Genomic DNA, 15,283 nt, shown 5'->3' with positions numbered 1-15,283 from the left:
CTTCGGCAAACCAAACATGTTTGATTAGTTTATTGATCAGGTAGTGTGACAGCTGACAAGGTGGCAGATTACACTCAGATTATAAACATCCTGCAAATTATTTGGACACTCGTGCACTGAGCTTCCTAGAGTGTAAATAGAAAAAACTATAAGTTAATGACATGTAAACGTACACAACATGAAAAATGGCTTCACTGTTCATCCATTCTTAACCTTTAATTCCCCCCTCCTAAAATGATAAATCGTTCAAACTTTTACTGAAACAATCCATTTCAGGGATTTTGATCTTTTACACGGCACATTTATTATTTCATAAGCCTACCGTATCCCTCTTGGGATTGCAGAGTTGCTGGAGCCTATCCCAGCTACTGTTGGCTGAGGTCAGAATTCGAACCAGGGCCTTCTTGCTGTAAGGCAAGAGTGCTAACCCTGACGCCACAGTGCAGCTCCTACTAATAATAATGATGGCAGGTCAGTTTCTACTTTTGTGATGATGCAGCGGTCTGACTACACGAGGGAAGTGGCATTTAAAGGGTTAAAATCTCATTAAAATGGTTGTTTTGATGAGTTTTTTCTGAGCGTGTACCTTTGTTACCACCTGAATATTGAAGCCACATGAGGGTAAACAGCAGAGTCAACACAACACATCTCTGCAAAGCAGATGCATCCATGCAGACGCAGCAGATGCAGGCGCTGCATCAATGTGGACAGACCAGCTGCAGTCACCGGAGTCTGGGTGCAGACGTAGGTGCTGCATGCAGGCACACACAGCAGCGTTACATCAGTAATGTTGGATTTAGAGGAACACTAAACGTCACGATCTGCTTCAGGAATTTTGAGGAGCTTCAACTTTTCCCCCAGGAAATCTGCGTCTTCTGCTTGGAGACTCCTGAGCCTCGTTTCCACTGAGTGGTCGGGTTGAGAATGGTCCAGACAATTCAGGTGAGGGTTCCCACTCAAAGGTGGACCGTCACTGCACGTGCTGGGTGTAGACCAGGGGCCCCAAATCAGAAATCCTGTCTCATCTGCTGCTGAACACCTGGATCAGGTTTGTTTAGCCAATGAGGAGCTTCAATTGCAGAATGGTTAGGAAAAAATGTAGGACCACCGGCCCTCAAGGCCTGGATTTGGGCACTCCAAGTGTAGACCGATTGTGTAGCTTTGTATCATAGTTGTGCTACAGCAAAAGCTAAGCTATCGACGACAACAATGAAGGTCATCAAGCAGCTCTTTGTTTCTTTGTAGATACAAAGCATTTAATATTGTTTGAGAGGAGATTGCGTGCAGCGAAGGAATACGGCCGAAGACATTGGCGTTAGTTTAGTGCTTAATATTGTTGTAACGACCTGCCGCCAATCAACAGGCTTCATCGTATGACGACAGTACCTCCACCCTAACCGGTCCATGCCATTTTTCTGTGGACCTACAACCATCAGGGCCCAAAAATGGTGCGGTTCGATCTGGCCTAATGGGTCCATTACACCCAAAATACCGGACTGGTCTGGATCGGACCGGACCGCTCAGTGGAAACGAGGCACTGGTGTCCTTCCCGGTCCGGTGCGTTCAGGCCTGCAGCAAACTGTGAACCCTCTGCAGCTGCCGCTGGGACAGGACGAGGCGGTGGACCTGCTCCTGACCACGGGGGCATGGCACCATGAGTCGCCCCACCAGCACTGTGTCTCCGCCCCTTTCCTCTTTGGCCTGCAGGCAGAGTTTAGATGTTTCACATTCTGGAGCAGAAGTTCAAACCCAAAGTCAGCGTGAACCCACCTTCACAAAGGGGGGCGAGGGGAAGGTGGCGAAGTCGGACGGGACTCGAGCTCCTGGCTGCTGGCTGACCACGTGCTCCGCCACCTCGTCCTGACATAAGGCAGGAGGGGGGGCATGTTACATGAAGGGACAAGCTTGAAGGATGTTTACCTCCGTGGTGGAGGGTGGGGGAGGCGTTCACACCTTCAGCCGTTCCAACGTCTCTCTGAGGGACCGCAGTCGAGCCGTCTGCTCCAGCAGCTGCGCAGCAGGGCTCACTGTGGAACAAACAGAGCTGTTTTGGGGGGGGGGGGGGGGCAGACTGGACATTTGTGAAATCCTTGTGTATGTTTTGTATGTGTGTGTGTGTGTGTGTGTTAGTATGTGTGTGTGTGTGTGTGTGTTAGCGGTGGCTCTGTATATAATTTGCATTTGCTGACATTTTCAAATTCATGTCATCTTGATTTTCCGTAGTTAAAGATAAAATAATAAATGTCATCCCCCTCCCTTCACTAAATAGGAGCTTTGCTGTCTGCCCCCCTCCCCCATCTTCAGGGTCAGCAGAGCATTTTCCTACTGAACATTATGGGATGTTGCACACCTGGGCACTTTCCCGTCACGTCCACCACCTTCACGTTGGCGCTCATCTGCAGCAGAGTCTCCAGCAGCTGCTCGGTCTTGCGGTAGAGGGCGCCGGAGAGCACACGGGGAGGGCCGTTTGTGGAGGGCAGTTTGGGGACATGGAGGGGGGGCAGGGAGGCGAGCTGAGCGCGAATCTTTTCCGCCTGCAGAGGCAAACATGACAGCAGCGTGTCAGTCCTCAGTGACCCTGGGGGTGTGGGGTCCCGGGTGGCGGCGGCGTCTTCACCTTCAGCCTGTTGTTGTCGTTCTTCAGCTGTTTGATGCAGAGCCGTTGAGCTTCAATCTGCTGAGTCAGCAGAGGTGAGTCAATCACCTGAAGGCCGGCTGATACCGGGCTGCCTGTGGAGGACAGAAGAGGTTTATGGCCCCGCCCCTCAGAGGACAGGTGAGGGCAGCGGGGGTGGAATGCCAAAAACGAGGCTACATCACTGGAGGACTTGGTCTGTACATCTCTAACAATGAGGAACATCTCACCTCCTGCAGTCCCCATTACCATGGAAACCGCACCCGTTGGGCCGCCTCCCCCCAAGTCAGTGCTCATCTTGGACTGGCTGTTGAGGCGCTGCTTTAGCTCCGCCTTCTCTGACTCCAGCTGGTCAATGTCAGCCTGCAAGGTATCCATGGTCTCCTCGAAGTCCCTGCAGATAAGGACGGCATCACGCAGCTGCAATGCTGGGGGGGGGGGTCTGTCTGCGTGTGTCTGTGTGTTGGGGGGGTCTTACTTTTCTTTCTTCTTCAGCAGAGCCTGGGTTTCGTCCAGGCGAGTCTGGATTTTCTCTACGCGCTCATCTGCATCTTTGGATGAACTGTCCAGCTTCTTTTCCAGGAGGCTGAGACGGACACTCGCCTCGCTCAGCTCCTCCCCCTGAACAGCCGCGCAAATTTCAAAACTGAGGCTTCAAATGCTTTCAAACAAACAGAATCCCAGATGTTGATCACAATTCACATGAGTCTAAAACATCTAAAATAAATACAAATGACAAACATTAACCTGAATGATTATAATAATTTTTTGAGAGCTTTGCTGAAGTTCTCGGCTCCTAAAGACAGAGTCTCTGTAGGTGTGAAGTGTGTCCCTTTGTTGTAATGGAAGCTTCTGCACGTGCTCACTTTGATCTTCAGAGATTTCTTCAGCTCCTTGATGACCGTCTCTCTGTCCTCCAGCTTCAGGCCCAGTCCCTCTGCATCTGTGATTTCTGCTCGCAGGGCGGCGGCCTGCAGCTCCACAGGGGGAGGGTTCTGGCGAGCATCGTCCCACATCAGTTTAAACGTGAAAGGTCCAAACTGTAAGCGAGCGGGCGGGAGATCTGCACTGCACCTTACCTTCATCTGAGGCTTCTCCGAGTCATACTCGCCCTCTTGCATGGCTGTGGCCATCTTGTTCATAGTCGCTATGACGATGTTACAGGACTGCCGCAGACACTCATAGGTGTTGGCGCCCTGAGATCCGTACACCTGAAAGTGAAGGAAGGATCTTTTTTTTTTGCTTCGTCCTGGATGATCAAATGTGCATGTGCTGTCATCAGTCGTGCACTTGCAGAGTTTTGAATGTGCAAAGTCGTGCACGTGTGTACCTGCTCTGTGGCTTGGAAGGCCACGTCCTCCAGTTTGACGGCTGACAGCCCCTCCTGCTCCCCCAGCGGTGACATCATCTGCGCTCCTGCCGCTGCCACTTCCTGCAGCACGGCCACCACCCAGGTCAGGTGTTTCCTGGAGTCTGAGAGCGCGTCCGACACCTGTGGAAGGTGGGGGCTCTATCAGCATTTTTAGCATGGTTTCCTGCTGGCAGAAAGGGACTCATCGCCATGGTCACCTGCGGCCCAAAGCTGAGCGCCGCCGGAATGCCTGGAGCGTCGGTTCCTGGCATCCTGCGGCGAATCTTCTTGCAGAACTGCCTTATGTCGCTGCAGGACGTCTCCAGGTCCTTCAACAGCACAGCTAGCTCCGCCTTCTCCTGACCGGCGTGCAAGAATGCCCGCAGACGCCCCACCTCCACCGCCATACAGTTCAGGGCGCTCTGGGTAAACTGCAGAGCAGCAGCAGACGTTAGCCTCAGAGCACACAAGTCTTTTCCCAGAATGCAGTGCAGCTCCTACCCTGATGTGGTCAGCCAGCTGCATGGTGCAGTCCTCTGTCTGATCCGCCAGGTGGATGCTGTACAGGTGCTGCAGAGGGACAAATGTCAGCAACAACACTCTTGTCAACAAAAAGTTTGGCTTTGTGCAGGGGGCGGTCTGTGAACCTGGTAGTACTTGATGGCCTTGGTGAGCGGCTCCACGCGGACCGTTTCATCCAGCTGGTCTCTATGCAGCAGGTCGATCAGGAAGTCCAGGGAGCGCTCGTGCACGCTCATCTCAGGGTACAGAGAGCCCACCTTTTTGTAGACGTTCACGCTGCACTGAGACAGAGCCCTGACGTGCACGGGCACACACACCGTTTACAGTTTCAATTTAAATGGATCAGCTGTGGAACAATATAACTGAGCAGTGAGGCATCAAAACACTGATATCAAACTCAACATTCATGTCACATTTAGAGGAAAGGTTGCAGCAAGGAAGGAGTTTCATTTCATGAAGAGGTGTGTCTGTTTATGAGTGTGCGTCCGTGTGTGTGTGTGTTGGATCTTACTGCTCGTATTTGTGCAGCGTGGCCTGCAGCAGACTCAGAGAATAGACCAGACCTGCAGCGAAACTCAGCTGCTCCCCAACAGAACCTCTCAGGCCGACCCGTTCCACACATCCTTCACTGAGCTCGAACTTCTCCTCAGCCTGTTTGCTGATCAGCTCTGCCTACACACAAACAAAAACACACACAGACATGCTTAAGCACAGGTGTTTCACTAAGGCCTTAGTCACGTAGACCCCGATGGCGGATTGCCCTGGTTGGTTTCCGGTTTGCCCTCTTAAATACTGAGCCTTGGCCGCAGTCAGCTGGTTTTAATGGATTGTTACACGATTTTAATCCTGAAGGACTTCATTGTTTAGTTATTCACAGCATCACAGTCATAGGCAGAGTTACAGCATAAAAACAGCTGTTTTAAAAGATAATAAAACAAGTAGAAAATACAATTTAAACCTTGGTCACATATGGGTGCTGTGGGCTTTTGGGTCGTCTGGGCCCACAGGGGGTTATAGAGGGAAGCACAGCTGTGTCTTGCAGCTCCTTGACTCATGAGACTCATGCTGACGTCATAAAAATGGAACATACCATTGATCCTGTGTGTGGTCAGTATATTGTGACGCATCTGTATGGATAACGTAAGGTACACACACTGTAAGACATACGGGTGATGCTTTTGCATCGTGCCCTTATGCCACATTCTAGTCGGTGCAAGTACTGAGCATTTGCAAATGTTGAGTGCAAAGGGTTTGCATGTGATACGTAAGTGCACGTAGGACGCCTATAGGATGCTTACATAAACTCCGCTCTGATTGTGCAAGGAGCACACACTTATCACACAAACAGCACTAAAGGGTTCCTTGTGCATTGTGCTGGGTTTGGAAACCCAGTGCACTGTAGGACTTCCCGGGAAGCTTTGCAGTGGATCTGGCCTTACCTTACAGACGGGCGTTTCTGTGTTAAGATGGACCCTCACTCATCCAAGAGTTACCCCCTGAAGTGGGGGGTCCCTCAGGAGGCGGCTCTGAACCCATTGCCATTTTCTGTTTACGTGCTGCCACTGGGAATGCTGTTTCGGAAGCACAAGCTAAACTTCCAACTCTATGCCAACAACAAATTTATGTCATATAGAGTCAGGAACATACATATTTGGACAGATACACATTTTTTCTAATTTAGTTTCTGTACATTACTGTTGGAAAAATGTAAATAAGTTATCTCATATTTGCTTTTTTATGCACCACCTAGATATACAGTAAATAGGTGATCTAATCATGTTTGCAGAAGTGTTTGTGTCCAACTCTGTTTCACAGGAAGGTGGAGGTGACACCCTTGGGAGAAAACGATTATCTTTGAGTCTTTCCAGCCTCTTCCTGCAAACTTGTGTGTTAGTTGTGTCTAGAATGAATTGAATAACGCTCTGTGTTAGTTTATCCGTGAGAAAAGGCTTTGCAGGTCCAGAGATGATGTGGGAAGACAGTAACAGATAGACATGTTGTAATTAATGTTTTCTAATCGTGCTGCAGCTGTGCTTTTCTGGTTTCCCCACCTTAGAGCACATCGCTTGTGTAACTTAGGGAAACCCCAAAAAAACTTAATAAAAGAGGAGAGCAGCAGAATATGCGCCAGAGGGGACAGAGATTGTTTACTGAGTATAATCTCTGTGTGCTCTCCTCGAAAAAGGTACCGTGGTCTGTTTGTCTTTCTTTCCTTTTTCAATTGTTATGATGTTGCAGATTGTTTTAACCCAAAAATTCCCACAGTGAATTGTAAATAAAACAACTCAGATGCCATTGAAGTGCAGACTTTCAGCTTTTATTCCATGGGTTGAACAAAAAGATTACATAAAAATGGGAAAAACTGAAGCATTTTTTAAACACAATCCCTTCATTTCATGGGCTCCTAAGTAATTGGACAAATGAAATAACTGTAAACAAAATGGTCATTCCTAATATTTGGTTGAAAAGCCTTTGTTGACAATGACAGCCTGAAGTCTTGAACTCATGGACATCACTAGATGCTGGGTTTTCTCCTTCTGAATGCTCTGCCAGGCCTTTACTGCAGCGCTTTCAGTTGCTGTTTGTTTGTGGGCCTTTCTGTCTGAAGTTTAGTCTTCAACAAGTGAAATGCTGCCCAGCCCCAGACCATCACACTGCCTCCACCGTGTTTTACTGATGATGTAGTGTGCTTTGGATCAGGAGCTTCTCCACGCCTTCTCCATACTTTTCTCTTGCCATCATTCTGGTAGAGGTTGATTTTGGTTTCATCTGTCCAAAGAATGTTTTTTCCAGAACTGTGCTTGCTTTTTTAGATGCTTTTTAGCAAAGTCCAATCTAGCCTTCCTATTCTTGAGGCTTCTGAGTGGCTTGCATCTTGCAGTGTTCCCTCTGGATCTACTTTCATGCAGTCTTCTTTTGATGGTAGACTTGGATATTGATCCGCCTACCTCCTGGAGAGTGTTGTTCACTTGGTTGGCTGTTGTGAGCGGCTTCCTCTTCACCATGGAAATGATTCTGCCATCATCCACCACTGTTGTCTTCCGTGGACGTCCAGGTCTTTTTGCGTTGATGAGTTCACCAGTGCTTTCTTTCTTTCTCAGGATGGACCACACTGTTGATTTAGCCACTCCTAATACTGGAGAAATTTCTGGCATGTTTTTTTCTGTTTTCTCAGCTTAATGATGGCTCCTTTCACCTGCATGGAGAGCTCCTTTGACCGCATGTTGTCTGTTCACAGCAAAATCTTCCAAATGCAGCACGAGTCCTCTAATCAACTCCAGGCCTTTTATCTGCTTCACTCATGATGACACAACAAGGGAATTGTCCACACCTGCCCATGCCTTCTTACCGCTCCAGTCTGCCTTTAATATATTCCCCCCTAAGGTCCTTACGTTCCACTGACCAGTTTGTGTTAATGGTTCCCAGAACCAAACATGGGTTTCGGTGTGACTGTGTTTGCGGTGTTGTCTGCTTAACTATAGAATCAGTTCCCACCGGCAATGAGAGAGGTCACGCTCTTGAATTGTTCCTCCATTTCAGCGCTTTAGCCTCAGCCTGTTGTTATGTTGGTTTGGATCTGTTTAGTCTTTGATGTTTTATGACTGTATAATGTTCTGTGCTTGTTCTTCCTGTGTACAGCACTTTGGTTGGTGGTGGAAGGTGCTTGATCAATAGATAAATGAAACAATACTAAATGATGTGCCTGCATCTCTTATGTATGTATTGTGCTCACTATGACCCGTCACCATAAAATATGCATGAAAAGTTTTGCTGTACGGGTTTTATTGAGCCGGCTGTGACCTTGATATTCTGCGTGCTCTGTACAGATTTGACCATTTCTCAGCCTGTATCCACCCATAGGGGCAGTTGTGACTCAGGCAAGGGTCTTCTGGTCTGGTGGGTGCGGGCTGCCTCTGCTTACCTTGCAGATGAGTCTTGGGATGAGCAGCAGAACCAGGATGCAGTCGTGATCTCCTCCGTGACGCAGAAAAGACTCGGGCATGAAGGAAGTCAGAAGAGAGACCTGCCTGCTCGCCTGAGCCACCTCCATCTTTCTCAGCTCCATCTCAATGGCCTGAAAACACACACACATGCACACACACGTGCACACACAGAGCCTATGAAACCTTGGGTGGATCTTAGTCAGTCCTTACATTTTTAAATCACAGAAACCTCTCACAGGTGCTGCTGGCTCACCTTAGCGTAGGCCTTGGTCTCTGCAAACTTGATTTTGAAGTCAAACATGTCAGCAGGCGGCTGCTGCTGCAGCTCCGCCGAGGCCTCCTGCTGGCTCGTCAGCTCCCGGTTCAGCTCCTGCACAGACAGCGTTTCCCATAAGAACCAACCCCTGCACTGGAGCAGGGCGAGGAGTGCAGCGGGGCTCCAGCAGGCACCTGGAGGTGAGCCGTGAGCTCGCGGTACTTGTTGATGGTCTGCTGGTAATCAGCCACGGTCTCCTGCGCGGCCTCCACCCGTTTCTCCGCCTCCCGGACCCGAGCCGCCCCAAGATCCAGCATCTCTCTGAGCTCCAGCTCCGTCTCTCTGGCGTTCTCCTGAAGCTCATCGTTCATCTCATTTATAGCTTCCTGTCACATGACAACAAGATTGACTGAAAATGCAGTTTTCGTTTTTCTGGAAGGACATTATTGTTGGTGGAACAACAGTTTTCCAGCTCCTCCCTTCTGATCTGACTTTACAAACGAGAAATCATGTTCCTTCAGAAAACCTCCACTTTTTCTGCCATTAACAAACCGTTACACTGCTTCAACATTTTTGTGTTGAAAAAAAAACTTTTTGTGATGGTTAGGCAGTTTGTCATCTAGTCACTAGAGGGCAGTGTGTGCACACTCGGAAAACAGCAGAATTATTCTGCAAACGGGTAGTGAAGACGACTGTATAAAATAAAACCTATACATATAGACAAAGTTACCCACAAATTAACACTTACATGAATACTAGTGTTTTAAGCAAAACATTTCTGTTCTGAGTACAATTGGTCTTTTTTTTAATACAACTTTTCTTTGTTTATTATACAAAACTTCCTTTTACTGTCATTACTGTCATAACTGTCACAGGGTCACAGGGAATCGAGCTGGAAATATAGATTCAGCAATGATTAAGCAAACTAGAATAGAATAGAATACACTTTTAAAATCACACTTTTTTTAATCGCAAGTACTGTTTAAAATAAAAAATAAAAAAATCAACAACAAGATGTAACATAACAGCAATCTCTGGTTGCTTAACAATGCATCCACAGACGGCTTCAGACCCAGAAAGTGGCAAAAAATACAGCAGTCCAAAAAAGAACAGCAGGCTTGCCAATGTCCGTCAAAAAAAGGTCAGTAGTAGGAAAATAATGAAACAAAAACACAAAACAAGTAAGCCAAATTCAAGTTAATGTACCTGGCACCCGACTGTGGCATTGAGTTTTTTTCCTGAAATCTTTTGCAAACATATGGTAAAAGCTGTTTTATTTTAGCTTTACCTGCACATCCCTAAACATGGTGTCACTGTATTATTTTCCCCAAAAATACACTGCTTCCTGTTTACGGTTATGCCACTGTTGCAACATAAAGGTTGGTGACAATCTTTTGTTACTATTGACTGTAGGAGACGAAAAAAACAGTTTAAAAAAGGACATAGAAAATACTCTGGGTGGGCAACGAGCAGTGGCGCCACCAGGGGGTGGCCAGGTGTCGGAGAGGGGTGGCCACGGCCACCCCTCTCCGACACCTGGCCACCCCAGTGACCACCCCACCCCACTAGCCACTATACACTGTGGTATCATCAGTTGTGCGTTTCATCCCAAATGCACAGCCAGCAAGCGGGCAAGTCGCTCTGATCACCTAAACAGGCCTACACCTCCTCCCCTCCCTGCTGCCTTTGAGTGTGCAGACATCTAAAGACGAGCCGCTGGACGCAGAACATGTATAAGACGTGGGGTTCACTTCCGCGTTCGAACCCCCAGAGCCTCCGGGCCGGTTTGACAAAAGAACCAGTATCAGTTACTAAAGGTGAACTTTCTTTAGTACTGTTTCCTTAAGTCCAAAACGGCGACTGACCGCGTGTGTATGTGCTCCACACACTCACACGCGCTCTCCCCCTCTCTTCCTGCATCACGCGAGCACCAGTTTCTGCACGCACGCACACACACATGCGCGCGCACGCACTCACACGCGCACACAATCACACATCCCAAAACACTATATTTCTTTTCATGCCTGTTAAATATTTTCAGTGGTGTCTTTTAACAATCTCTTTACTGTACTTTAGGTCACCTGATCTGTATTTTGTGCAAATACTTGGTGCAAATACGCCACATCATCAGTGGTGGTGGATGTGCCATTACTTTTTATTAATATGTAAAAAAGTATGGCCCTGTCACACGCGCCTCTCATTTTTATGGCACTATTTAAGCACTGGTTGTTGTGTTACCACAACATTTTGATGGGTTTTTGTCCTGTTTCCACATAGATACCTATAGTCATAGTTGATGCTTGTGTAAAGTCAATTTTCAGAGAATGAAGAGAAATTCAACATATATTCTTATTTTAAGAAGAAAAGTACAGCAGAAGGAGCGAAAGAGATGGTAGGGCAGCAACAGAGGAGGAGGAAGAGGAGGAGGAAGATGAGACAGAGCAGCATGAATGACAGAAGAGAATGAGGAAGACAAAGATGAGACGGCATCTGATGAGGGACAGTCAGCATCATTGCTCAGAGAAACAAGGCAGAACTCAGCAAAAAGTCCTCCACCTGTTCCTGGACCAACTGGTTCAGTTAGAATTAATGCAGTGTTTTTCAACCAGTGTGCCGCAGCGCACCACTGTGCCGTGGGAAATTACCGTCATTAACTGATCTAAAACATTTTCCATCTCCAGGATATCAGCTCTGTGTTCATCCAAACAGCCCCTGATAAAACACTTTGAAATTAAGAATATGAAAGATCGTAAATACTTTTCTCTTTGTGTTTATTTGATTCTATTAAAAACATTTTGATAAGAATGGCGTTACCCCGATTTAGCTGCAGTTTTAACTGTTTTCTGAAATGTCCCGCCCCTTTTACTGTCCCCACCAATCATTCTAGGAAGCTTAATCACATGTCATCAGTCTGACCAATCAGAAGTGGTTAAAGTCTTCACTTCCTTGTTCTGATTCTGCTCATAAAGCCGCTCAGTTCCAACATAAATACCAGCTAAAGCTCGTCTTTAGTGGTGTAGCTTTCCACAGAATCCGGTATCAGACCGCGGAACAAGTGAACAAAACAATGAAGCTCAGAGACGAGAGTCTTTTTGCGTTTGGCGGCTGTTTACATCTCCCATGATGCATTGGGTTAAAGTGACAGCGTCTCAACACACAATGAGTCTCTCCTCTTAACGTCTTGTAACAACAACGAACACACATCAAACAGTTTTTGAATCTTTTCACTTAACTTTCATTACATCAGCTTTTTCTGCCACAATTATCACAAAAATGCATGTGAGATTGCAGAGGGACTGTAGATCAATACAGACTTAGTTTCGCCTTTCTTTCTAAAAAATTTTTTACATTTTTTTTGCTGGTTTGCCGCGGGATTTTTGTCAAGGTTAAAGTGTGCCGTGTCTCAAAAATTGTTGAAAAACACCAGCCTAATGATATCTACCATAATCTATAGTAGTATCAACTATAAGTTAATGTTCTAGAAAAAAATCAGTAGGCATTTAACTTTCTGTTGGTTTTCTAAAGGTTGGTTTACTACGTTTAGTACGTAGTACTGTGGGGAGCCGGTTTAGCTCGTGCTGGTTTGCGGCGCCTTCCGTTCGTGAAACCAGGGTTCGACTCCGGGCTGCTCCCTGTTCCCTTCTCTACCTCTGCCGGTTCCAAGCCCGGTTTGAGAAGGTTGCGTCAGGAAGGGCATCCGGCGTAAAACATTGCCAAATCTACCATGCGACTCGTTCGCTGTGGCAACCCCTGATGGGAGAAACCGAAAGTGGAAGAAGATTTTAAACTTTAATCTAGCCACAGGGGTTGCAAGCCAGTAACTTCTGTGCCGGTCCCAAGCCCGGATAAATAGAGAGGGTTGCGTCAGGAAGGGCATCCGGCGTAAAATTGCCAAAATAACCATGCGAATCATCCACAACACTTTAGACATACCGGATCGGTCGAGGCCCGGGTTAACAACGACCGCCACCGATGCTGTTAACCTACAGGGTGTCGGTGGAAATTTGACTACTGTTGGTGGAAGAAAGAGGGGAGGCAGAAGGGTCCGTTGCCAGAGAGAGAAGGGAAAAGGCAGGAACATAGGTTTGAGAATAGGGACTCTTAACGTTGGCACAATGACAGGGAAAGGCAGAGAGCTGGCAGACATGATGGAGAGAAGGAAGGTAGATGTACTGTGTGTGCAGGAGACAAGGTGGAAGGGCAGCAAGGCACGTAGTGTTGGAGGAGGATACAAACTTTTCTATCATGGTGTTGATAGGAAGAGAAACGGGGTAGGAGTGATTCTGAAGGGGGAGTTTGTAAACAGTGTTCTAGAGGTGAAAAGAGTCTCAGACAGGATGATGAGCCTAAAGTTAGAAATTGAAGGGGTGATGGTGAATGTAGTCAGTGGGTATGCGCCACAGGTTGGCTGTGAGTTAGAAGTGAAGGAGAGATTCTGGAGTGAGTTGGATGAGGTCATAGAGAGTTTTCCCAGAGGAGAGAGAGTTGTTATTGGAGCAGACTTTAATGGGCATGTTGGTGAGGGCAACAGAGGTGATGAGGAGGTGATGGGCAGGTTTGGTGTGAAGGAAAGGAATCTGGAGGGACAGATGGTGGTGGACTTTGCGAAGAGGATGGAAATGGCTGTAGTCAACACTTACTTCCAGAAGAGAGAGGAACATAGAGTGACATACAGAAGTGGAGGTAGGAGTACTCAGGTGGACTACATCCTATGTAGACGAGGTCATTTGAGAGAGGTTAATGACTGCAAAGTGGTGGTAGGAGAGAGTGTAGCCAGACAGCACCGCATGGTGGTGTGTAAGATGACTCTGGAGGTCAGGAAGAAGAAGAGAGGGAAAACAGGAAAGAAGACCAAGTGGTGGAAGCTACAGAATGAAGAAACTTGTGAGGAATTTAGGCAGAAGTTGAGGCAGGTCCTGGGTGGTCAGGATGAGCTTCCAGAGGACTGGGAAACTACAGCAGAGATTATCAGGGAAACAGGTAGGAAGGTGCTAGGTGTGTCATCTGGAAAGAGGAAAGACGGTAAAGAGACTTGGTGGTGGAATGAGGAAGTACAGGAATGCGTCCAGAGGAAGAGGTTGGCTAAAAGGAAGTGGGATGTAGAAAGGACTGAGGAAGGTAGACAGGAGTACAAGGAAGCGCAGCGTAGAGTGAAGAGAGAGGTGGCAAAGGCCAAACAGAAAGCTTACGATGAGCTTTATGACAGGTTAGACACAAAGGAAGGAGAGAAGGACTTGTACAGGCTAGCCAGACAGAGAGACAGAGATGGGAAGGACGTGCAACAGATAAGGGTGATTAAGGACAGAGATGGAAAGGTGCTAACAACCCAGGAGAGTGTACAGAAAAGATGGAAGGAGTATTTTGAGGAGCTGATGAATGTGGAAAATGACAGGGAAAGAAGGGAGGAAGATGTGGTTGTTGTGGAGCAGGAAGTAGCAGAGATTGGAAAGGATGAGGTTAGGAAGGCTCTGAAAAGGATGAAGAGCGGAAAGGCCGTTGGTCCTGATGACGTTCCTGTGGAGGTATGGAAGTGCTTAGGAGAGACAGCAGTGGAATTTCTAACAAGGTTGTTCAATAGGATTCTAGAGAGTGAGAAGATGCCTGAGGAATGGAGGAGAAGCGTTCTGGTTCCGATCTTTAAGAACAAGGGTGACACGCAGAACTGCAGCAACTATAGAGGAATAAAGTTGATGAGCCACACAATGAAGCTGTGGGAAAGAGTAGTGGAAGCCAGGCTTAGGAAGAAGGTGGAGATCTGTGAGCAGCAGTATGGTTTCATGCCCCGTAAGAGCACCACTGATGCCATTTTTGCTTTGAGAATGTTGATGGAAAAGTACAGAGAAGGTCAGAAGGAGCTGCATTGTGTGTTCGTAGATTTAGAGAAGGCGTATGACAGGGTGCCGAGGGAGGAGCTGTGGTACTGTATGAGGTCGTCTGGAGTGGCAGAGAAGTATGTCAGAGTAGTTCAGGACATGTATGAGAGAAGTATGACGGTGGTGAGATGTGCTGTAGGTCAGACAGAGGAGTTCAAGGTGGAGGTGGGACTACACCAAGGATCAGCTTTGAGTCCTTTTTTGTTTGCTATGCTGATGGACAGGCTGACAGACGAGGTAAGACAGGAATCTCCCTGGACAATGATGTTTGCGGATGACATTGTAATTTGCAGTGAGAGTAGAGAGCAGGTGGAGGAACAGCTAGAGAGGTGGAGGTTTGCTCTGGAAAGAAGAGGCATGAAGGTCAGTCGTAGTAAGACAGAATACATGTGTCTGAACGAGAGGGATCAAGGTAGAAGCGTTAGGTTACAGGGGGCTGAGGTGAAGAAGGTGCAGGAGTTTAAGTACTTGGGGTCAACAGTTCAGTGTGATGGGTATTGTGGAAAAGAGGTGAAGAGGCGAGTGCAGGCAGGTTGGAGCGGTTGGAGGAAAGTGTCAGGAGTGTTGTGTGACAGAAGAGTGCCAGCAAGACTCAAAGGAAAGGTGTACAAGACAGTGGTGAGACCAGCTCTGCTCTATGGGTTAGAGACGGTAGCAGTGAGACAGAGACAAGAGGCTGAGATGGAGGTAGCAGAGATGAAG

General features: G+C 47.5%; 1 protein-coding gene across 10 annotated transcripts in view; it reads right to left on the bottom strand.

Annotated features, from left to right (window-relative positions):
- Positions 1-15: 15 nt before the first annotated feature.
- The window catches only part of LOC101166919 (dynactin subunit 1), a 59,337-nt gene continuing 44,069 nt past the window's right edge, over positions 16-15,283 (bottom strand). For all 10 annotated transcript variants that reach the window (XM_023951323.1, XM_023951324.1, XM_023951325.1 and 7 more), the window contains 17 exons: positions 8,903-9,094; positions 8,706-8,822; positions 8,431-8,583; positions 5,020-5,180; positions 4,634-4,802; positions 4,488-4,556; positions 4,205-4,417; positions 3,966-4,127; positions 3,715-3,846; positions 3,502-3,630; positions 3,114-3,256; positions 2,866-3,029; positions 2,618-2,730; positions 2,351-2,534; positions 1,954-2,027; positions 1,771-1,860; positions 16-1,701 (listed from right to left, as the gene is read on the bottom strand). In XM_023951323.1, coding sequence (XP_023807091.1) covers positions 1,564-1,701; positions 1,771-1,860; positions 1,954-2,027; positions 2,351-2,534; positions 2,618-2,730; positions 2,866-3,029; positions 3,114-3,256; positions 3,502-3,630; positions 3,715-3,846; positions 3,966-4,127; positions 4,205-4,417; positions 4,488-4,556; positions 4,634-4,802; positions 5,020-5,180; positions 8,431-8,583; positions 8,706-8,822; positions 8,903-9,094 — 2,403 coding nt within the window. In that variant the 3' untranslated portion in view covers positions 16-1,563. The remainder of the gene's footprint in view (positions 1,702-1,770; positions 1,861-1,953; positions 2,028-2,350; positions 2,535-2,617; positions 2,731-2,865; positions 3,030-3,113; positions 3,257-3,501; positions 3,631-3,714; positions 3,847-3,965; positions 4,128-4,204; positions 4,418-4,487; positions 4,557-4,633; positions 4,803-5,019; positions 5,181-8,430; positions 8,584-8,705; positions 8,823-8,902; positions 9,095-15,283) is intronic.

The sequence above is a fragment of the Oryzias latipes genome, chromosome 22 (assembly GCF_002234675.1).
Source record: "Oryzias latipes chromosome 22, ASM223467v1".
Classification (NCBI taxonomy): domain Eukaryota; kingdom Metazoa; phylum Chordata; class Actinopteri; order Beloniformes; family Adrianichthyidae; genus Oryzias; species Oryzias latipes.
Note: the sequence above shows the minus strand (reverse complement) of the source record. Positions and strands in the feature narration are given on the sequence as shown.